The following is an 18937-nucleotide window of genomic DNA, read 5'->3' on the forward strand; positions in this document are numbered from 1 at the left end:
TGCAGGTGGACGCTGACAGCTTCACACGAGTCCAAAGACGACAAAGAGGGAGACAGCAGGGGGGGCGCAGCCAGCTCCTCAGACTCAACCTCGACAGCAGGGAGCAAGCGGACAAGCGATGCCCCCTCAGCAAAGCACTCCACCGCCCCCCGTCCCACCTGACAGGACCATGGCCCCCCATATCCTCCACCCGTGCCAGAGACTGCCTCATATGAGTTCCCACAGCTGCCTCATCCACCCCCCCCCCCCCCCACACTGACCTTGGCCCACAACCCCCCCTTTCCAAGGCCACCAGCCCCCCCCCCCCTCCCAACACCCACCATGCCTCAATCCTCTTCCCCCCAACCACCTCCCCTACCGAGCACCCCCCCCCTCCCCCTTGATCCGCACCCAGACCCACCCCCCCTTCTCCCACAAGAGGTGATGAGCCACACACCTACCTCCTCGCACCAATAGTCTTCCCCCTCCCATACAGCCACCAGCTCCTCCGCCCCTACAACTGAAACCACCCTTCCTTCTTAAAATGGGTAGTGATAACCTGATTTAAGAGTTAATTACAGCAATAAATAAATGCACATAAAATGAAATACACACTTTACCATAACATTCTTGGATAGTGGACACCTTGCTAGCCCCAAAATTGCCGCTCCTTGCGGTATTTCTTTAGCTTTCATTCAATTGGAAGGAGTACAACTTGAGATTCTTCAATCTCCTCTTGCTAACCAATTGCTCTTGCTGTCATAAATGACCAGCAAGCCTTTTGGGTCATTTATCCCTTGATTCACCTAGGACTTCTCCAATTTGGCCCTTGGCTGGCCAAATGCTGCCCCAAATCAATTTGGGATGGGCTGGCTCCTGAAATCCCTTGATAATCTTCAATTATTGGCTGCTGATTTCAATGCTTTGCGCCTTCAATCTCTGGCACGGATCCCAACGTGGCTGCTAAACCCTAATTTCTGCTGTAAATTAGGGTTTACTACAAAAATTACAGATCAGCCCACAAAAAATGGCTGAAATCTCCTCCAAATGGCTGAGAATTGCTGAGAATGACTGAGCATAGGCTGAAGGAGATGAGAGAATGCTGTAGAGAGAGAAAATTCTGAGATTTGTTGCGAAGAACTGATCAAAATCAGCTACTGCCCTGCTGTACCAGCCCCAAACAGATGCACCAACAACAATAGGAGCATCAGAGATTGATTTTCAGGAGAAAGTGCATCAGCAGCAATTGCCAACTTCCCAAGGTCAAGAATATGCAATCTCCATCACGAAAATGGTCTCCAATGGCTGGGAAATGGCCCCAAAAGCTGGCAGCAACAGTCCAAGACCTCTTCCCAACAGCTCCAAAATGAAAAAACGAGATTTCCCTCTCCCCTCAGCCCTATTTAACCTTTCCCCCACTTGCGTGGGAAATTTTTGCCAAGTGACAGCTTTCTTAATCCATTTTTAGCAATTTCCAGCCATTTAATTAATTTTCAGAATTAATTAATTCTGAAAGTTAATTTAGCCCTTAATCCATGCCCAAAAATTTGACCTTGCCCATCCAAAAATTAATTGGCTAGGCCATTTGCAACCCAAAGTGGTCCCATGCATTAATTGACCCTTGGACAAGCATTAATCAATTAATTAATGCCCAGTCCCTAGTGTCACCACTAACACTTAATGGCCAATTAATGGTCCTAGGGAAAAACTGACACCAAAATTCACCTAGAATCTAACAAGTGTAACTTGTTACAACTTTTGCCTTTGACACCCATCTTTTTCACAGGGTCCTTCGGCCTTCAACTATGAAAAAGTAGCTTGCACCTCATATGTGCAACACATGTGCATCTTTTAATTGCACATTTGATTAATCCTTTAATCAAATGTCAATTAAACATAAGCAAAGCATCAAATTTTCACGTCCTCGTGACAACAACCTGTCACACCTTCCCGAGACAGGCACAGTTGTTGCCACAGGAGTTTATCCACAGTGGCCCATGGTCCTACCTGAGAGTTGTGGAGCGCGGAGAGTTCCCACTACCACTTGAGGTGAGGATCTTCGTGGTTCGTAACTCAAGGAGGGGCAAGGTCCATCTACTAGCACCACCGGATGAACCAAACTACGCCTTTTTTCTTCAGTCCTCTTACTCAGGGGAGTGGACGACTACAGAGATAGAGGAGTTGAAGAGTTAGGTGGCGGATCACATCTCCCAATGGATGAGAGATGAAGGATTAGCACTCTTTGCTCAGCAATGGCCTGGTTGCATGATAGGCATTAACTGGTGGACTGGTGCCGAGGTCCCACACTTGAGCATTAACTTTCGAGCCCCTCCACAATGGAGAGCTCTGAGGGACATGATCGAGTGGCCCCTGGCACAAGCGGCCCACTTCTACTAGTGTACAGAGCCACAACAGCATCCACATCGAACAGATGCATGTTCGGTCGGTCACAGGTTTCCCCATGAGCTTACACCTTGCATCCTAGAATGTGAATAGTCTCCACTACAATGGGGCACGTGGTTCCACGAAGTTGATTTTTCGGCACGAGTTGCAACCTGCCCTTGCCGGACAGATCCACATCTTGCTTCTACAGGAGCACAAGCTCACCCCCACCCAGGCCCAATGAGTAGGGAAGGTACTTTCGGGCAGCTCGCACACTTACTGGGAGCACGCATAGCTGCCCACGACAAGAGTGGAGACGAATGCACCTCTATTGGCCTGAGTCTCACCGCCTACGTACGAGACCACGGGACAATAGTAACGGGGAGGGTTCTATGGATCAGATTGGATGTTCAGGACTCATACATTGGAGTCCTCAATGTCTATGCCCCTACAGAGATTAGGGCACGCAGCAGGTTCTGGGTGGAGATCGCAAATGGACTCCCAAAGGTAGACTCCTCGATCGTTGGAGAAGACTTCAACAACCTGGAGGCTTTGGAGGACCAACAAGGCACAAACAGAAACTACCACGGCATGGCTGGGGAGGAGCAGGAGGCATGGGAGGTCTTTTTGCTGGTAGTCGAAGCACGTGATGCCTGGAGAGACCTTGCCTTGCACAAGAGGGAGAGGTCGTTGGACTTCTCTTGGGGATACAAACTAGGAGGAGTCCTACTCGAGAGGTTGGACAGGTTTTATATGGGAGAGTGGGGAGGCTCTCGTGGAGGCCAGATTAAGCAATTGGCAACCACCACGTTGTCCGATTGCCCGGTTCTCCTAACACTTGAACCCCCAACATCCGCCCTAGACATATGATCCTGTCGCATCCCTGACTCAATCTATAGGAGGGAAGAGGTGACGAGACAGATAGAGCAGATTTGGACCAGAGAGTGGAACAAGAGGGACCGGAGGAGGTTGTAAAGGTCCTAGCCTAGTCGAGCAAAATCTGCCAAGAGGCAGCCATACAAGCCAAGCAGCAGAGCTGGGAGGAGAAGAGAGCACTTTCACGGGACCTGACAGCCACACAGAGATTATTACAGGAGGCACGAGGGGATCCTACCCCTCGCACACAGGAGATGCGTGCACAAGCAGCCATTGATGGCTTAGAGGACAGTCGCTCGGATTTCTCTTTCCAAACCTCAGCAACCTTCTAGGCGCCGAAGGGGGACACAATGTGCAGGGAGTTCTTCCAGGTGTACCACCCTCGAGGAGAGCAAATACGCAGCCTTCGGGATCAATATGGGAGGACTCATTCTAGCCTAGACGAGGTGATGGAGATTGCCACCGACTATTACACGCGCCTTTTCCAACAGGAGACAGCTTCAGCTAGAGGACAGAGATGTAGACAACAGGTATGGGATCACATCCCTCCCCCCCCCCCCCCCCCCCCCCGGTCACAGAGGAGATAGGACGCTCTCTTCTAGTCCCCTTCACAGAGAAGAAACTAGAGGAGGCCTTTTATACACAGGATGGGCAAAAATGCTCGAAGGGGAGGTTGGCCTCTCTAAGGCCTTCTTCACTACCTACTGGGAAATGGTGAAGGACCCCCTACTAATAGCCTTCCAGGAGATTTTCACTTCAGGACACAAGCCAGGCCTTATCAGTCTTCTTCCCCCAGGTTTGGATTCGTGGAGTCTCCGCCCTTTACAGATCGGCCACCAGCAAGGTTCTCATAGGCGGAAGGCGAGGAGAGGAGTTTTGGCTGGAGAGATCGGTTCGACAGGGCTGCCCCTTGGCCCCATACATGTTTCTACTCTTTGCAGAGGACATGTCTCACTTCCTCAGGTTACATGTGAGCGAATTACGTGGCTCCAACTTCTAGTGAGAGAGGAGACTGAGTTGTTAGACTCAGAGTATGCAGATGGTGCATTCCTCTACATAGAGGACAATGAGTTAATGCTGGAGAGAGTGAGGCTTTGACGTGTTCTGTTCTGCAACGGGAGCGAAAATCAACTGGCAAAAGTCGGTTGGTTTCCTCACAGATCCAGAATCTAGCACAGAGTGGGGCGTCCACCTGGGATTTAGATGGGTGAGCAGAGGGTAAACCATCCGGTACCTAGGGTTCCATGTGGAACTCGACATCACTCCTGCCCAGCAATTTCTTCCTGTCCTCAATTCTATTCGGAGGAAATTATTCTACTGGAGCACGACTCGTCTCTCACTAGCCGGCCGATCCCCGGTGGTTAACCAGGTCCTCCTAGTGACGGCCTGGTGCATCGCCTCGTGTTGGTGCTTCTTCTTATCTTGCCTAGAGCAACTTCGCCGCCTAGTGCGGAACTTCCTTTGGTCAGGGTCGGATGGTTCCAGGGATTCCAGGGACAAGGTGACGTGGGCAACCATCATACGGCATCGATCAAAGGGAGGGCTTGGGATCATAGACCCAGAGTATAAGAGTATGGCCCTCTTGGGCAAGCTAGTTGTCCGCGGTCTCACACCAAGCGGGCAGACTTGGAAGGTCTTATTGCAGGAGAGCCTTCAAGACTGTAGACCGAGGCTTGGCGGTGAGTAGAGGCCGTCCTGAGATGGATCTTCACGTCAGCTCAGATCACGCCCCCCAAATTGCCTTTCCTTCCCAGCTTACTCCGCGTGTGGCAGGGCCTCCGTAAGGCCCTAATCCAAAGCCCCCCATGCTGCCATGAGGAGATAGACCGTTAGCCGGTGATCTAAAATCCCCAAGTCAAAGATCGGGAAGGGGTACAAATAGGTGAGCACCCCCACATCCAATGGGCTGGTTGGGAGGCCGGCCCGTCTTGTACCATCAGGACATGGCGGGAGATGTACAGGATGGCAGACGAGGAGGTGCTGCAGTGAGTATCAGGCTGCCAGAGAGGAGTGGAGGTGAGGAGAAGGGAGATAGACGCAGCAATACCTCCGGAGTGGCTTGCTCCCCCGATACAAGAGCCGATAGAGCTCGGGGAGGTATGGGCAGCTAGGTTTTCACCAACAAGCATCCCCCTACAATGGCAGGTAGAGTGGGCGGCACCCCGTAGGGGACTTTCTTCGCCGTTCAGGAGGGGGGACGTCTGGCCCTTGACAAAGGGCAACAGGATGAGGGGATTGCTGCCCTTTCGTGGAGGAGGATTCGGGTGGTGGGCCTTCAAGGAAAGACATGGCGACTGGACACCTATGTTTTCTGAAAGAAGCTCAAGGAGTGGTGCCTTTGGATCTAGGAGGACAAACCACTTGATAAGCTCGAGTGGAATCCAGGAGAGTGGTTGTGGCCGGCTTCTGCAATAGCCAAGAAGCCACCCAAGTTCCTAGAGTACACTGCCAGGATTGGCAGACACGTACTGATGCAGGAGGATATGAATTGGGCGTCGTCACGTAGCACGCACTGGGCAGAGCACAGCATCACGAAGCCTTTTTGACGGGCCTTCTGGCGCTGCCTATGGGACAGCTGGAGGCCGAGGAGGATATCGTATTTCTTATAGCTAGTGGCACATGGAGGCTTGGCGATGGGAAGTTGGCTTGCCCAAATACAGAAGGAGAGAGGTTGTAAGGGCTGCTCACAGCAGCCTCTCGAAACCCCAAAGCATTGTCTGTGGTTATGTGAGGTGCAGCTCATGTGGAGAGGAGTGTGCCGCATCCTTCGCCGTATAGCACCCAGCCTTCGATGTATCTCATGGGGAGCTTTCTGTTGGCAAGCAGTCAGCCAGGGCCGTCACCTTCTGTATGAGGCCGAGATGCAGGTTACGATATTCATTATCGAGGCAAGGTCGTGCGCAGTGACCGGTTTGGAGGCTCTACCCATCCGCCAGGTACTGGAGCCCACTACAGACCCCTAGGAGGTATGGGAGATCATAGGGAGTCTTACTAGATGGCATATCTCGAAGGCGCAGTGTCAAGAGGCTTTCAGTGGAGAGAGGCTTTAAGCACAGGAGACCTTAGCAGAGCTCTGGACTATCATCCACACCAGACATAGATGAATAGATCTGAGGAGCCCTTTACATTGATTCACAATGATCATTGTGGGCCAACATCCACAATCGCTATTAATGGCGCATTGAAGTTCTTTTTTATTGTGGATGGCTATTCGAGATATATGTGGATGCATTTGTTAAAGCATAAATTTGATTCCTTCACATACTTCTCCACTTAACTGTGTCTTATAAAACATCAGACCAATCATCGTATAAGAACTATGAGGAGTGATAACACTGGTGAGTTTACCTCCCATGAGTTTTTTGAGTTTACACATGAGTATAGCGTCTCTCACCAATTCACCTCTACCATCCCACCTCTCAAAAAAGGAAGCAAACAGTGATCAGCATGGCATACTCTATGTTGTTTGCACAACAAAGCTCCCTGAGTTGTTGATACATCTTCATATATCCTCAACCGGTGCCTGACTACAGCAACCCCCCAAAAGCCCCCCTTCGAGTAATTCTTTGGCACACAACCTCTCATTTTCCACTTGACAGTTTTTGGGTGTCATGCTTGCACTAATACTCTTGATGACAAGGTAGAAAAGCCTAATCCCCTAGTTGATCTCTTGATTTTGTATTTGATCCTTGAACAAACAAGGTAATTACTTAGAGAGAGATTTTTCTATGAGAGGAATATTGTGCAACCCACTACACCATCCTCTAAGCCAATTCCTCAACCTACTTCATAACAGATATTGCCATTTGAGCCACGTATACGCTCCTAACCCACGAATAGAACCTTCCACACCCAAGCCTCCTCCCAAGGACCTATTATCTCATTCATATAAGTAAAACATGCGGGATTCAAAGATCCTTCCACCGGATTCCATCTTGAAATGCCTAAGAAAATCTATCTGCCTTGCACCTAGTGCTACATTAGCATCCATCTACACATGAGATTACATACCTCACTTTGAGCCAGAGAGTTAACAAGACACTTTAAAACATCCCTAAAGGAGTGAGGCCATGAAAAAAAAGCTTGAGAGCTTCACATGAATAGAACTTGAACATTGGTGGATCATCCAAGCGACAAAAAGATCATTTGGACAAAGTGAATCTTTAGGACCAAAATGAAAGCTAATGGAACTCTAGATAAATACAAGGCTTGCCTTGTAGTACAAGGTTTTTGACAAAAGCAAGACATTGATTACAAAGAGACCTTCACACCCACAACACACTTAACATCATTCTGCCTATTAGTTGCACTAGCGGCTTACCAGAGTTGGCTGCTCTATCAAATGGAAGTCAAAAATGACTTTTTGAATGGTGACTTTGAAGAAGAAGTCTATGTAGAGCAACCTCCTGGATTTCCTCTTGCGAATCATGAAGATAAGATCTTTCGTTTACCCAAATCTCTTTATAAGCTAAAGCCAACACCCCAATCATGGTTCCATAGAAGAGATGAGTTGCTTTGAACTCATGGTTTTCAATCTACCCCTTACAACTCAAAATTGTATATCACACTCACTTCACACTTCATAGGGGGTCAAGCATATCTTGCTGTATGTAGATGATTTCCTCATTAGAAGCTACGATTCTACTACTATTGCATATATTAAACCCAACTTGGCTCTACATTTGAGATGACTCACTTTGATCATATCTCTTTTTTTTTGTGATGGAGGTAGTTCAATCTAGGGATCCCATTTTTGTTTTCCAATAGAAATTGCACTTTAGCTAGTTAAGCAGTTTTACACTAATCAGACACGACCTACGACCACATCTCTAGATCCCACTGCCAAACTAGCTCAGAATACCCATGGTCAAATCTATTGTAGAAAAATTACTCTAGTTCATACACACTGCTAGACATAGCTTACTCGAGGTCTTAGATTAATAAGTATTTCAATGCACTTAAAATTGGATAACTTGTTTGTGTATTGAGATATGTTCGGCATACCTATGCATATGGATTAATTTATGGTCGTCATTTGGATTTGCAAGGTAATACCCTACGATTACCTACACACAGTGAAGGTTCGACGTTCAACAATGGAAATGGCTAAGAGAGAGCAAAAGAGTGAGCAACAGTAGAGAGTGAGAGAATATGAGATGTACAACATGTGGGTACAAAGAGTTGTATCTCTCTTAGGTTTTTGTGATAGTTATATGTAAAGTACTAAAGTACAAGTGCGAAGGTTGTGTTCACACTCGAATACGTACCAAAGACATGCTGCCTTTTATGCCCAACAACCACCCACCTAAAGATAGTGTGCCCGAAGATTGAGAAAAGAATCGGCTAAGTCTAAGTATATACGAAGCTGAAATACATATACTATCCAACTTCTATTATCTGTCAACAATAAGCAAACCACTCTACTGAAAGCCCCTTCATGAGAAGATCTGCAAGATTATCATTTGTATGTACCTTGACAAGCTCAATGCTTTTGCTATCAAGTACATCCCTAATAAAGTGATACTTCACCTCTATGTGCTTCGTCTTTGCATGAAAGACAGAATTCCTTGCTAGCATGATAGCACTCTGACTATCACAATGGAGGACAAGAGTTTCAATAAACCCAAGCTCACCCACCAAACAAGAAAGCCATAAAGCCTACTTGCATAACTCAATGGCAGCCACATACTCTACCTCTATAGTAGACAATCAAACACACTTTTGTAGCCTGGAGATCCAAGAAATTGATCCCCTTGTGAAGACGAATACATACCCTAAAGTAGACTTCCTGCAATCAATATGACCAGCATAGTCTGCATCCGTAAAGCCAACAACAGATGCCTTTGCTTTCCAATGCACATGCACAAATCCTTTGTACCTTTAAGATATCTCATGGTAACTTTCACTGCTTCCCAATCCTTTCTACCAGGATGTGCTATGTACCTGCTAACCACTCCCACCACAAATGCTATGTCAAGACACGTAGCAACCATAGCATACATCAAGCTACCCACAACTACAACATACAAGATCTTGGTCATTTAATCCTTTTGATCATCAGATGTAGGGTTGTCCTCTACGCCAAGTTTTACATATGGAGAAAATGGTACATCAATTGCTTCTCTCCCCTCCATATTGAAACACTGCAAATCTTAGAGACATACTCTTGCTATGACAAATAAAGAAGACCTTTCGATCTATCCCTAGGTATATGCATGCCAAGAATATGATTTGCTTTGCCAAGATCCTTCATATCAAAGTTACTATGTAGATTCTGCCTTAATGTGTCTAATGCATAAACATCCCTACCACCAATGAGCATGTCATCCACATACAAAATACTCTGAAGTGTGGATACGAAGGTGGCTTGTCCGACCACACTTCTTGAGGGACTCTCCCTTCCAAAGACATGTTTGGTGACCAATTTATCAAGTGAGCCACTGTCATAATAGACTCTACCCAAAGTCCATGAGATAATGCAACATGAGACAGCATGGTGCAGACCTTCTCTTGAATAATCTTATTCATACACTCTTCGGCATCATTTTGGGATGAATTATAAGGGGCAGTTAGCTCCCTTTTAATCTCTTCGCTGTCACAAAAGGCTTGAAAGGCTTTGGGCACATACTCCCCACCATTGTCAGAGTGAAGACACTTTAATGTCTTGCTCGTCTTATTTTCAACAAGTGCCAAGAATTTTTTAAACTTATCCAAAGCCTCGCCTTTACAGTGATCAGATAAACCCATACTTTGCGTGTGGCATCATCAAAAAAAGTAGTAAATGATTTATTTCCCTCTAGAGACAACCCTTGCATTTCACATACATCTAGATGTACCAACTCTAAGGGTGAAGATTTTAATGAAATAGACTTTTTATGTGATGTTTGCGCATGCTTGCCTAAAATAAAATGTTCAAAATCAACATATCTCAAATATAACAAGTAATCTAAACGAGAAAGCACTTTGATTCCAATTTGACTCGTGTGCCCTAATCGACTATGCCACAAAGACACACTTGGCTGCTCGGTTATGGCGACAACATGATCATGCACACTAGATACATTTAATAGATACAAAGTATCACTTTTAGAGCCTTTAGCAACAATCCTAAAGTCCTTACATATATTTGATTTCCTATCCCCAAAAGTAATATAATAGCCTTCATCATCTAGCTACCATATGCTTATCAAGCTCTTCTTAAGTTGGGGGGTATATGCCTCACATTATGTAAAGTGAACACTAGACCATGCTAAAATGCTAACTACATACTGTCAATTCCTAGAATGTCATATACATAATTGTCCCCCAAGTGGACAATACCATGCTTACCACCTCTGTAGTTAGAGACCCACTCACGATGTGGTGTTACATGGAATGAAGCACATAAATCAAGAATCTAGGTATGCATATCATCATCAGAATTTACAATCAATGACTTCGCACTAAAAGAAGCAAAAAGTACATCACTGCCACCGTCACTCTCATGACTAACTACATTGACTTCCTCTATCTTCGCATTGCTCTTCTTTACATGTTGGTTGTCCTTTTTCTCATCTTTGTTATCATCAGTGTTTTTACCTTTGACATTTTCTTTTTTCCACTTAAAGCAATCCCGCTTGAAGTGCTCTTTCATGCCAAAACGATGACACTCCACATTTTTACCACGAGACTCGTTGCATGCTTTGTTGTCATGGTTACCCTTCTACTCGGATTTACCTCTAATATACAGTGCATTGAAACACTTGTTTGCTGATATATTTTGCCTATTGAGCTCCTCCATGAGTAAAGAACTCTCCACATTTGAATATAGCAACATAGCATTAGAATTACTCATTGCTGTTCAAGCAAAGGGCATAGCAAAAAAGTTGCCTTGAACTCCTCATCAATGTGAAATTCCAAAGCAATCAATTGGCTGAAAATAGAGTTAGACTCATTCAAATGTACAAACATGGTTGTACCTTCCTTCATACGAAGGTCCATCAATTTTTCAACCAATAAACCTTGCTGGTTGCACTTTTTTGAGCATATAACTCCTCAAGTCGTTGTCACATATCATAAGTAGATTTCAATTTCTCTATGTTGAAGAGCAAATTGTCTTACACTGAAAGCTCTATGGTAAAGCATGCAAGCTCATCTAACTCATCCCACTCATTTGGATCAATGGCTACTAGTTTTACCCCTTTTGTCTTTATTGACTTCACCTATTTCTTCTGCACTTTGCAACTATCCTTGCTGCCAACCATGATTTACAACTCAAAAGTTAACAAATATGAGCCCAATTGTCACAAAAATGACAAGGTACGAAGAAATATCAACCAGAGATGCAAATTCAAGTAATTGCAAAATTTTCAGATCTACAAATCAATTTTCAAAGGTATGAAATGTGTGCTACAGTACACCATAAGCAATTACAACCGTATCACAAGCTAATATATAATTTCATGAGAAAGCTCCAAAATTTAGCTGCAATTTCGGCTCCAAATGCATCCAAGTGCACAAATTTGACTCCCACAATCACAATCCCCAAAATTTATCTGCTCAAATTACATCAACCATAACTCCCAAATGGATTACACAAGCCAATTTTGCCAAAATTTTACAATTTTTGCAAAATCCCCAAATTTGTCTGGGCTCTATGTGCTCGATTTGCATAGAAATTACACTGCAAGTACATACCAAGACCAAATTTGACCCAAACTTTGCAAATTTTGCAAAAGCCCCAAATTGTACAAGGTCAAATGTGTCAAAAATTCAAGAATTGTACCTGTCCTACTGCAATTTCTGCACGTACGTGAAAAGCCCCAATTTCTAAGACTCGAGAGTGTGCAAAAATACACAAATTTTACTCAACCAAGTAAAATCTTCACACACACACAAAAATCCCCAAATTTCGAGAGTAGAATTGTGCCAACTCTTTGTGATTTGTCGAGCTATGCTTATGCACACATGACAACCCACAAAGCACCAAAGCATAGAAGCTAAGAAACGCATTTCTTTTAGGTTGAAACTTACGAAACGTTTCTTAAAGTATGAAACAATTCTAAGAGTAAAAAATGTCGGTTTTTTTTTGCTGAATTGGAACCCAAAACATGGTTTTTTTTTTTTAAAACTATTGGGCAATGTTAAACATGATGATGATGATGTCTAATGACTCGTGAGGGCTCAAGATTTTGAAGGAGAGATTGATTTTTTTGTGATTTTGTTTAGTTATTGAACTTTGTCAATCTAGTATCTATTCTTGTCTTGAGAGTTGATTATTATATGGCTTTAGTCTCATTTATGGGTTATTTATGATAAATTATGATTCATTCTCGATTTTGGCATTTTCTTAGTTTGTTTTGAAATGAGAATCATGATGTTGCAACTTGACTCTCTCCATATTGTAGATAGGGCATCCAATCCCTATATAAAAAAACCCACGTTTCTTATTTTACCCCCTATTGAAAGAAAATTACGCAACACTTTTCTAGTGTTTCGTTTCTAATGTTTCTAGATGCTATGCACCAAAGAAAGGAAAAAAATAAATAAAGACCTGTCGAGACAAGTCGAGCACACAAGACATATGTGTCTCTTACCCGCGTGTCACCTGCTCCCTGTGCTAATGTGTCGCCTCTTGAAGCCTAGCGTGAAGACAACTATGACTTGCTCCCATCTTCAATCTACCATCGGCACGTGCACCTGCATAGCCTGTAGCCTACATGGCTTGTCTATCTATCACCTACCTGCATAGAACTCAAAAGGCAAGCAACCTTCCATTCTCATACCAGTTTGTGGTGGCCTACGCGTAGTGAAGGTTCTACTTTCAGCAATCGCAATGGCAGACAGAGAGAGAGAGAGAGAGAGAGAGAGAGAGAACAGCAACAGTAGAGAGTGAGATAGAGTAAGGTGCACGATGTGTGGGTACAAAGAGTTGTACCTCTCTTAGGTTTTTGTGATAGTTATATGTAAAGTATTAAAGAACAAGTGCTAATGTGTGTTCACACCTGAGCACCTATCAAAGGCACGAAAGCCCTTTATTCCCAGCATATCCATTTTGATTGGATAGAAAATCCTGATATTGGACGTCCCATACTGGCTACATCTATTTTTTGGGTACAACTTTCATTTCATAGTCCAATCATAAGTAAAAGAGGATGATTGCTTCCACCATTGCGACAAAGCATCAGATAATCTTCGATATAGATGCTATGTACTTCAAAAGCTTGTTGGTAGCACTTCACTTCGCATATGCCACATCGGTTGTCATCTTCTATGATAACCAAAGTGCTATTGCACGGACTGGTAACTCAATCATCAATCTACAAACAAGGCACCTTGGCGTACATTACCATTTTACCAAAGAGCACATTCAACTGGGCACTAACGGCCTAGAGTTTATGCCATCACCAAACAACTTTACAAATATCCTAACCAAGCCATCAACAGATCCATTCTCCAATATCTTCTACCACGGATCGGTGTGGGTGTCTCCCTCCTCTAATACTTGAAATTGATGGAAAGGTGGGGTTCCCTCTTTCTTTCCATTCCACTTTGAGAGAAGTGATCTTATTCTCTTGTGGCGACAAGATTTGATTACAAATTTCTTTATTGACGTTATTATTTTTGCAAATTATATCACCGTCCGTGTGACCAAGATTGCACCCTTGGTCCACTACCTTAGACTCTCCAGTTGATCACTTGGCTCCCTCGATAAGATAATCATCGCCTTTGTAGTCTTGGTAGACCACTAATTAGCTAACTAGCACCCTTTGCTCAATGCCCTAACTGCTTGGGGATAGGATGCCTTGGGATTTTAAAAAATGTGGGCTTGGGCTCTCTTAACAATCCCTTTCTCGTTACAATTTTGGGAATGAGAGGAAGTGTCAAGCTAAAAATGCATTATAAACAAACTCACTCTTAAATACAATTGCAAAACTCAAAATTACTAAACTTTCATTGAAAAAAAGCGTGATCCTAGAGAATGTTTGTGTCCAATAAGCCAAACCCTAATTTGGGAGGACCCATCCATCTATAAGCACCACTCAGCCCTATCTTGTTTCTGCAGATTCTTGGTGCATGTTCTCTACCATCCATACCCCTCTCCAAAAGATATCTTAGTTCAAGGCCACTGCCCTACAAGTGACACCTACCTCCTAACATCCTCCTACTGCTGGTCACTGCTGATCAGTCTGTTTCCGCCTTTAGGCTAGCAGTGTTTTGCTACTGTGCACCTTCTCTGGCCTGTTCGCAGAATTTAGCATTCTTCCTAACTGCATTTATTGCTGCACGAGCAAGATCAGCCTGCATTTATCACTCAGCATCAGTTGCACTACTGCTGACATCAACCTAACATTTGCATTTGCAGCTCTGCCCCGCCATACAGCCTGCCAAACCAACATCATCATATCTGCTCCACTTTAGTGCAGCAGCAGTCATCCGCTTCTTCCTGACAGATTTCCACAATTCTGTTGCATGTCTGACACTGATCCAACTCCACACTGCTACATTTTCTGCTGTCAAACGTCTTTGGAGGCTGTCTAATGTGTTTTGGATCCGTCAGAGTATGAGACACTCTCCAGCTCATACTCTTTGCCCCGGTCCTAGAGACATGGGAGTTCAAGGGTCAGTATTTCACCTTTGCTTTGTGTGTTTGCTGCGTTGAGCATCATACACATTCAGCATTCATTCGTTCATTATCTTTTTGAGTCTTCATTGTCTCTGACTTACCCTACCATTGACCCCCCCCCCACCCCCCCCCCCCCCCCCGGGGGTGGGTTTCCTCCCTCCTAAGTTTCCCTATTTGATCATCTCAATTTAGTTGTGTTTTGACCAACCCACATCAATGGAAAATCTAGGATTCCTTTTCTCTGCACAAGGTCATGACTATATGCAACTTCTGCTGCTCTCACTTGACCGTTAGAGTTGAGCACAACAGCAGCTACAAGGACTGCTCCAACATGGCCTAGCACAGAATCCTGAGCTCCTTGATATTTTCATATCACACTCCAACCACTGTAACACGCAACCATCTTGTCAAGACCTTTCATACACCCTGCCAATGTAGTGATGCACATCTTTCTATTACCAAAAATGTGTAGCCTGTTAAAAAGATCTTTAGTCTCCTAGAGCCACAATGCATCTAACGATTTATGCGGATGAAGAAGTCACTCCACTTACAGATGTTATGTGAGCATCAAAAAATCTAATGAAGACCTAGTACCAACAAGAAAACCTTAGCACTACCATCGCCTAAGCAAGGTTCAAGAAGAAGACAGATCATCACCTTACTCATCAAGCAATATGGAGAACTAGAGTTATTGCCAATGGGAATTATCATTCCCCGTATTCATTGAAATAGAATTTCTATAGCTTTTGAAGGAAAATTGGACACAGTTCAAATAACTTGTAGTTTAAAGAGAATACCCCACAGTAAACTGTATTCCGATTTAAATGAAACTATTAGAATAAACTGATACAGGGTTGGAATGAGGAATGAGGAACCAAGCAAACATTCCACGTTTCATCTAGCAAATTAAAATATGAGAAGTGCTAAGTCAGCATAACCATACAAGAAAATCCTACATAGTACAGACTCAATGAACAGCCTTCTGTTTAAATCACCTGAGAAAAGTAACCTTGAAATGCTGTATCATACAAAGCAGTCAAATCCACTCCATAATAATTTGATTGTTGCCAAAACAAGGCCTGCCAGGCAGAAAAATGATAGTCATATCTCTCACCTTCAAAACTAAAATATAACTGTTAAATCAGACTAAAGCTACTTGCAATCACTTCATGGTAACAGACACTCATGCATACTACACACAGCACATAGCTTTATGACCAGCAGATCTAAAAATTGCAAGATACTGAAATTGCAAAGTATCCTGCCAAAAAGTACATGAAATAATTTAATTTCAGTTCCCTTGGGTGACATGTATTCACTCAAATTTTACATATAATAAAATTTTGCACAAGGCTTTCACATAATGATCTGATCTAGTAACAAGAGCAGTGCAATTTAGAAATAGCATGTAGCTTCAAAGATATTGTACCAAATGATAGAAGTTATTGACTAACACGGATCTTCAGAAGTAGTTTTAAATTAAAGACCACATAATTGTTGGGTATTTGACTCACGCACGCCTCACTTGCGCCTACGCTCATATGGGAGTGTCGGTGATCAGTAGGACACTGGGGCACTTTTTACTCTTGGTAGGAAAGGTTTTTTCCCCCAGACTTATGGTCTTATTGTCGTATGTACTTATGTGCTTATGTTACACACATTTGGGCACTTAGTGTGTATCGGGTGTGAACACCCCCTACAACCCTAAGCTTTAAGGGTTGTACTTTGTACTTTCTGGTTACACTCATTCAGTCTATTCTCTTGGGTGTCGTGCTTCAACTCTGTCTCTCACTCTCACACTGTCTACTGAATCCCAGCTACACCTCGATCCTTCCATCTCACATTTGGTATCAGAGCTCAGCTCTGAGCTCAACTCCTGCCTGCAGCGTGCAGTCCTGACCGCACCCGAGCCACCTCTGCTCAGAGTCTGCTCCAAGTCATCAGTCTTCAGCACGCACACGCCAGTGCTGTTTGTCAGACGTCGCTTCCTGCCTCCAGCTTACAATGCAGACGTCTCCAGCTAACTTGGGGCACGCAACCTGTCTCCAGCGCCACGTCTGCCCAGCCACGTCAGTCTCGTCTGACATCAGTCTCGTCACGTCAGCTGCAGGCACTGACGTCTGCCAGCGCGCTGTTCGTCAGCGCCCAAACGGCCACCCGTCTGCCCCGCAGTCCACGTCAGCCACGATGCCGCCTAAGTCGACTGACATCCCGTTCGTTCGTCAGACGCCAGCGTAGTCAACAGTCAGGCGCCACATCGTCGTCAGATTCCGCCAGCTGCAGACGTCACTCAACGTAAACATCTGCTCGACTGTCCAGCCCGCCCGACGACCAGCGACCTGCCACTCTGCTCGTCCCCCCTGACCATGACAGGTGTGTTTTTCTTAAAAAACAAAAAAAAATTAATTTTAGTCCAGAATCAATTTCTGGCAGAGGAGGTTCATACGCAGCAGGGACCGCAGGCACAGCACAGGTGTGGGATAAATTTGATGCAAATTTCTGGACTGGTTCATCAAAAATTTTGGGGCTTTTGTGTATTTTGAGGACAGTTGCATATGAACTGCTGATACAATCACAGAAAGACTGTTTTGACAGAAATTTTGGCAAAAATTTTGGGGATTTTGATATAACAGTGTTGCAGCGCACTGTTTGCACCTTGGGAAGCATGCATTAAAAGACAGTTTTTTGACAGAGTACACCCTTGTACATTAATTGCAGAAGCGTGTTTGCTGCAATTTCTGGAAATTTGCAGATTTCCAGTCCATACTGCTTTGACATTGCTCATTTTGTCTTTGGAAATTTGTTATCCTGGCAAATCAAGGAGGTGATGTCTTTACGTATGTATCCAAAGAAGACAGATTGGACGGAAACAACTATTCGCTTTGGTCATTCATGATGAAGAATGTATTAGTGGCCAAGAATTTATGGGATTATGTCAGTGGAGAGGAAACTCGACCGGGAGTTGTAGCTCCCGTTACTCCTCCTCCCCATGGCGCACGTGGACAACGGGGACCTCAGCCCACTCCACTTCAGCCACACTTCCTCCAAGAACTGCAGCTCAAAAAGCTTGGGATACACGTGATGCACAGGCCTTGTCGCTGATTGCTCTGGCAGTTCAGCGGTCCATCATACCTCATATCCGTTCGGCATCTTCTTCACGAGATGCATGGTTGACTTTGAAGCATAGGTTTGCAGGAAAGAATGAGACTCGGATCTCTTTCTTAAAGAAAGAGTTGGAAACTCTGAAGATGCATGAGGGTGATTCTATGCAGGATCACTTAAATAAGATTCAAGACTTGAGGGAGCATCCCATGAATGTAGATGAGTATTTTTCGGATGCACAGTTGATATCCACCACCTTGAATTCCTTACCTCCTTCGTACTTGTCTTTTCATACTGCATTGAACCTCACCATGAGGATTGCTGAGCACCCACTCACTTTTATTCAGCTGGTTAGTTTGCTTCTAGAGAAGGAGCAAACACGGAAAAATAGTGGTGTGGATGCTATAGTCTCTGAGCAGGCTTTTGTGGCAAGACAGAAAGGCAAAAACAGCAAGGTAAAAAATGCTCCACAGAGTTCTGGCACTTCGGGCACATCGCAAAATCAGACACAATTGGGGACGCAGGCTAAAAAAGGAAAATGTCATTATTGTAAGAAGCCCAGCCACTATATCACTGAGTGCAGGAAGCGCATTGCCAAAGAGAAGAAGAAGGAGTCAGGAATGTCTGTTCCTACTACTCCTTCCACTGCTAGTGAGTTCACGTCCTTTGTTGTGGACAGGGACTATTGTTTTTACACTTGCAGTTATGACATCTCTTGGGCCGATAGAGCACTTAGCTCTACAGAGGATGCTGACACTTGGTTCTTTGACAGTGGTGCTTCTAGACATATTACATCTCGCAGAGATTTGTTTGCTTCAGTTAGTGCACCTCCCGTTGGGAAATCGGTACAGTGTGCCAATAATGCATCATACCCTGTTCGTGGTATTGGGGAGATTCAGCTCACAGCCATTGATGGCTCTATTCTCCGCCTGCATGATGCTTTGTTTGTGCTTGGAATCAAGAAGAATTTGCTTTCTATTTCTTCTTTGGCAC

The 18937-nt window shown here is 44.5% G+C and overlaps 1 protein-coding gene across 1 annotated transcript in view; it reads right to left on the bottom strand.

Moving 5' to 3' along the window:
- Positions 1-18937, bottom strand: part of LOC148020186 (putative histone-arginine methyltransferase CARM1) — a 79728-nt gene that overhangs the window by 3740 nt on the left and 57051 nt on the right. The window contains exon 11 of the mRNA XM_087700493.1: positions 15838-15921. Coding sequence (XP_087556619.1) covers positions 15838-15921 — 84 coding nt within the window. The remainder of the gene's footprint in view (positions 1-15837; positions 15922-18937) is intronic.

Source organism: Lygodium microphyllum, chromosome 19, assembly GCF_053477565.2.
Source record: "Lygodium microphyllum isolate KBCC chromosome 19, Lygodium_microphyllum_v1.1.10, whole genome shotgun sequence".
Taxonomy (NCBI): Eukaryota; Viridiplantae; Streptophyta; class Polypodiopsida; order Schizaeales; family Lygodiaceae; genus Lygodium; species Lygodium microphyllum.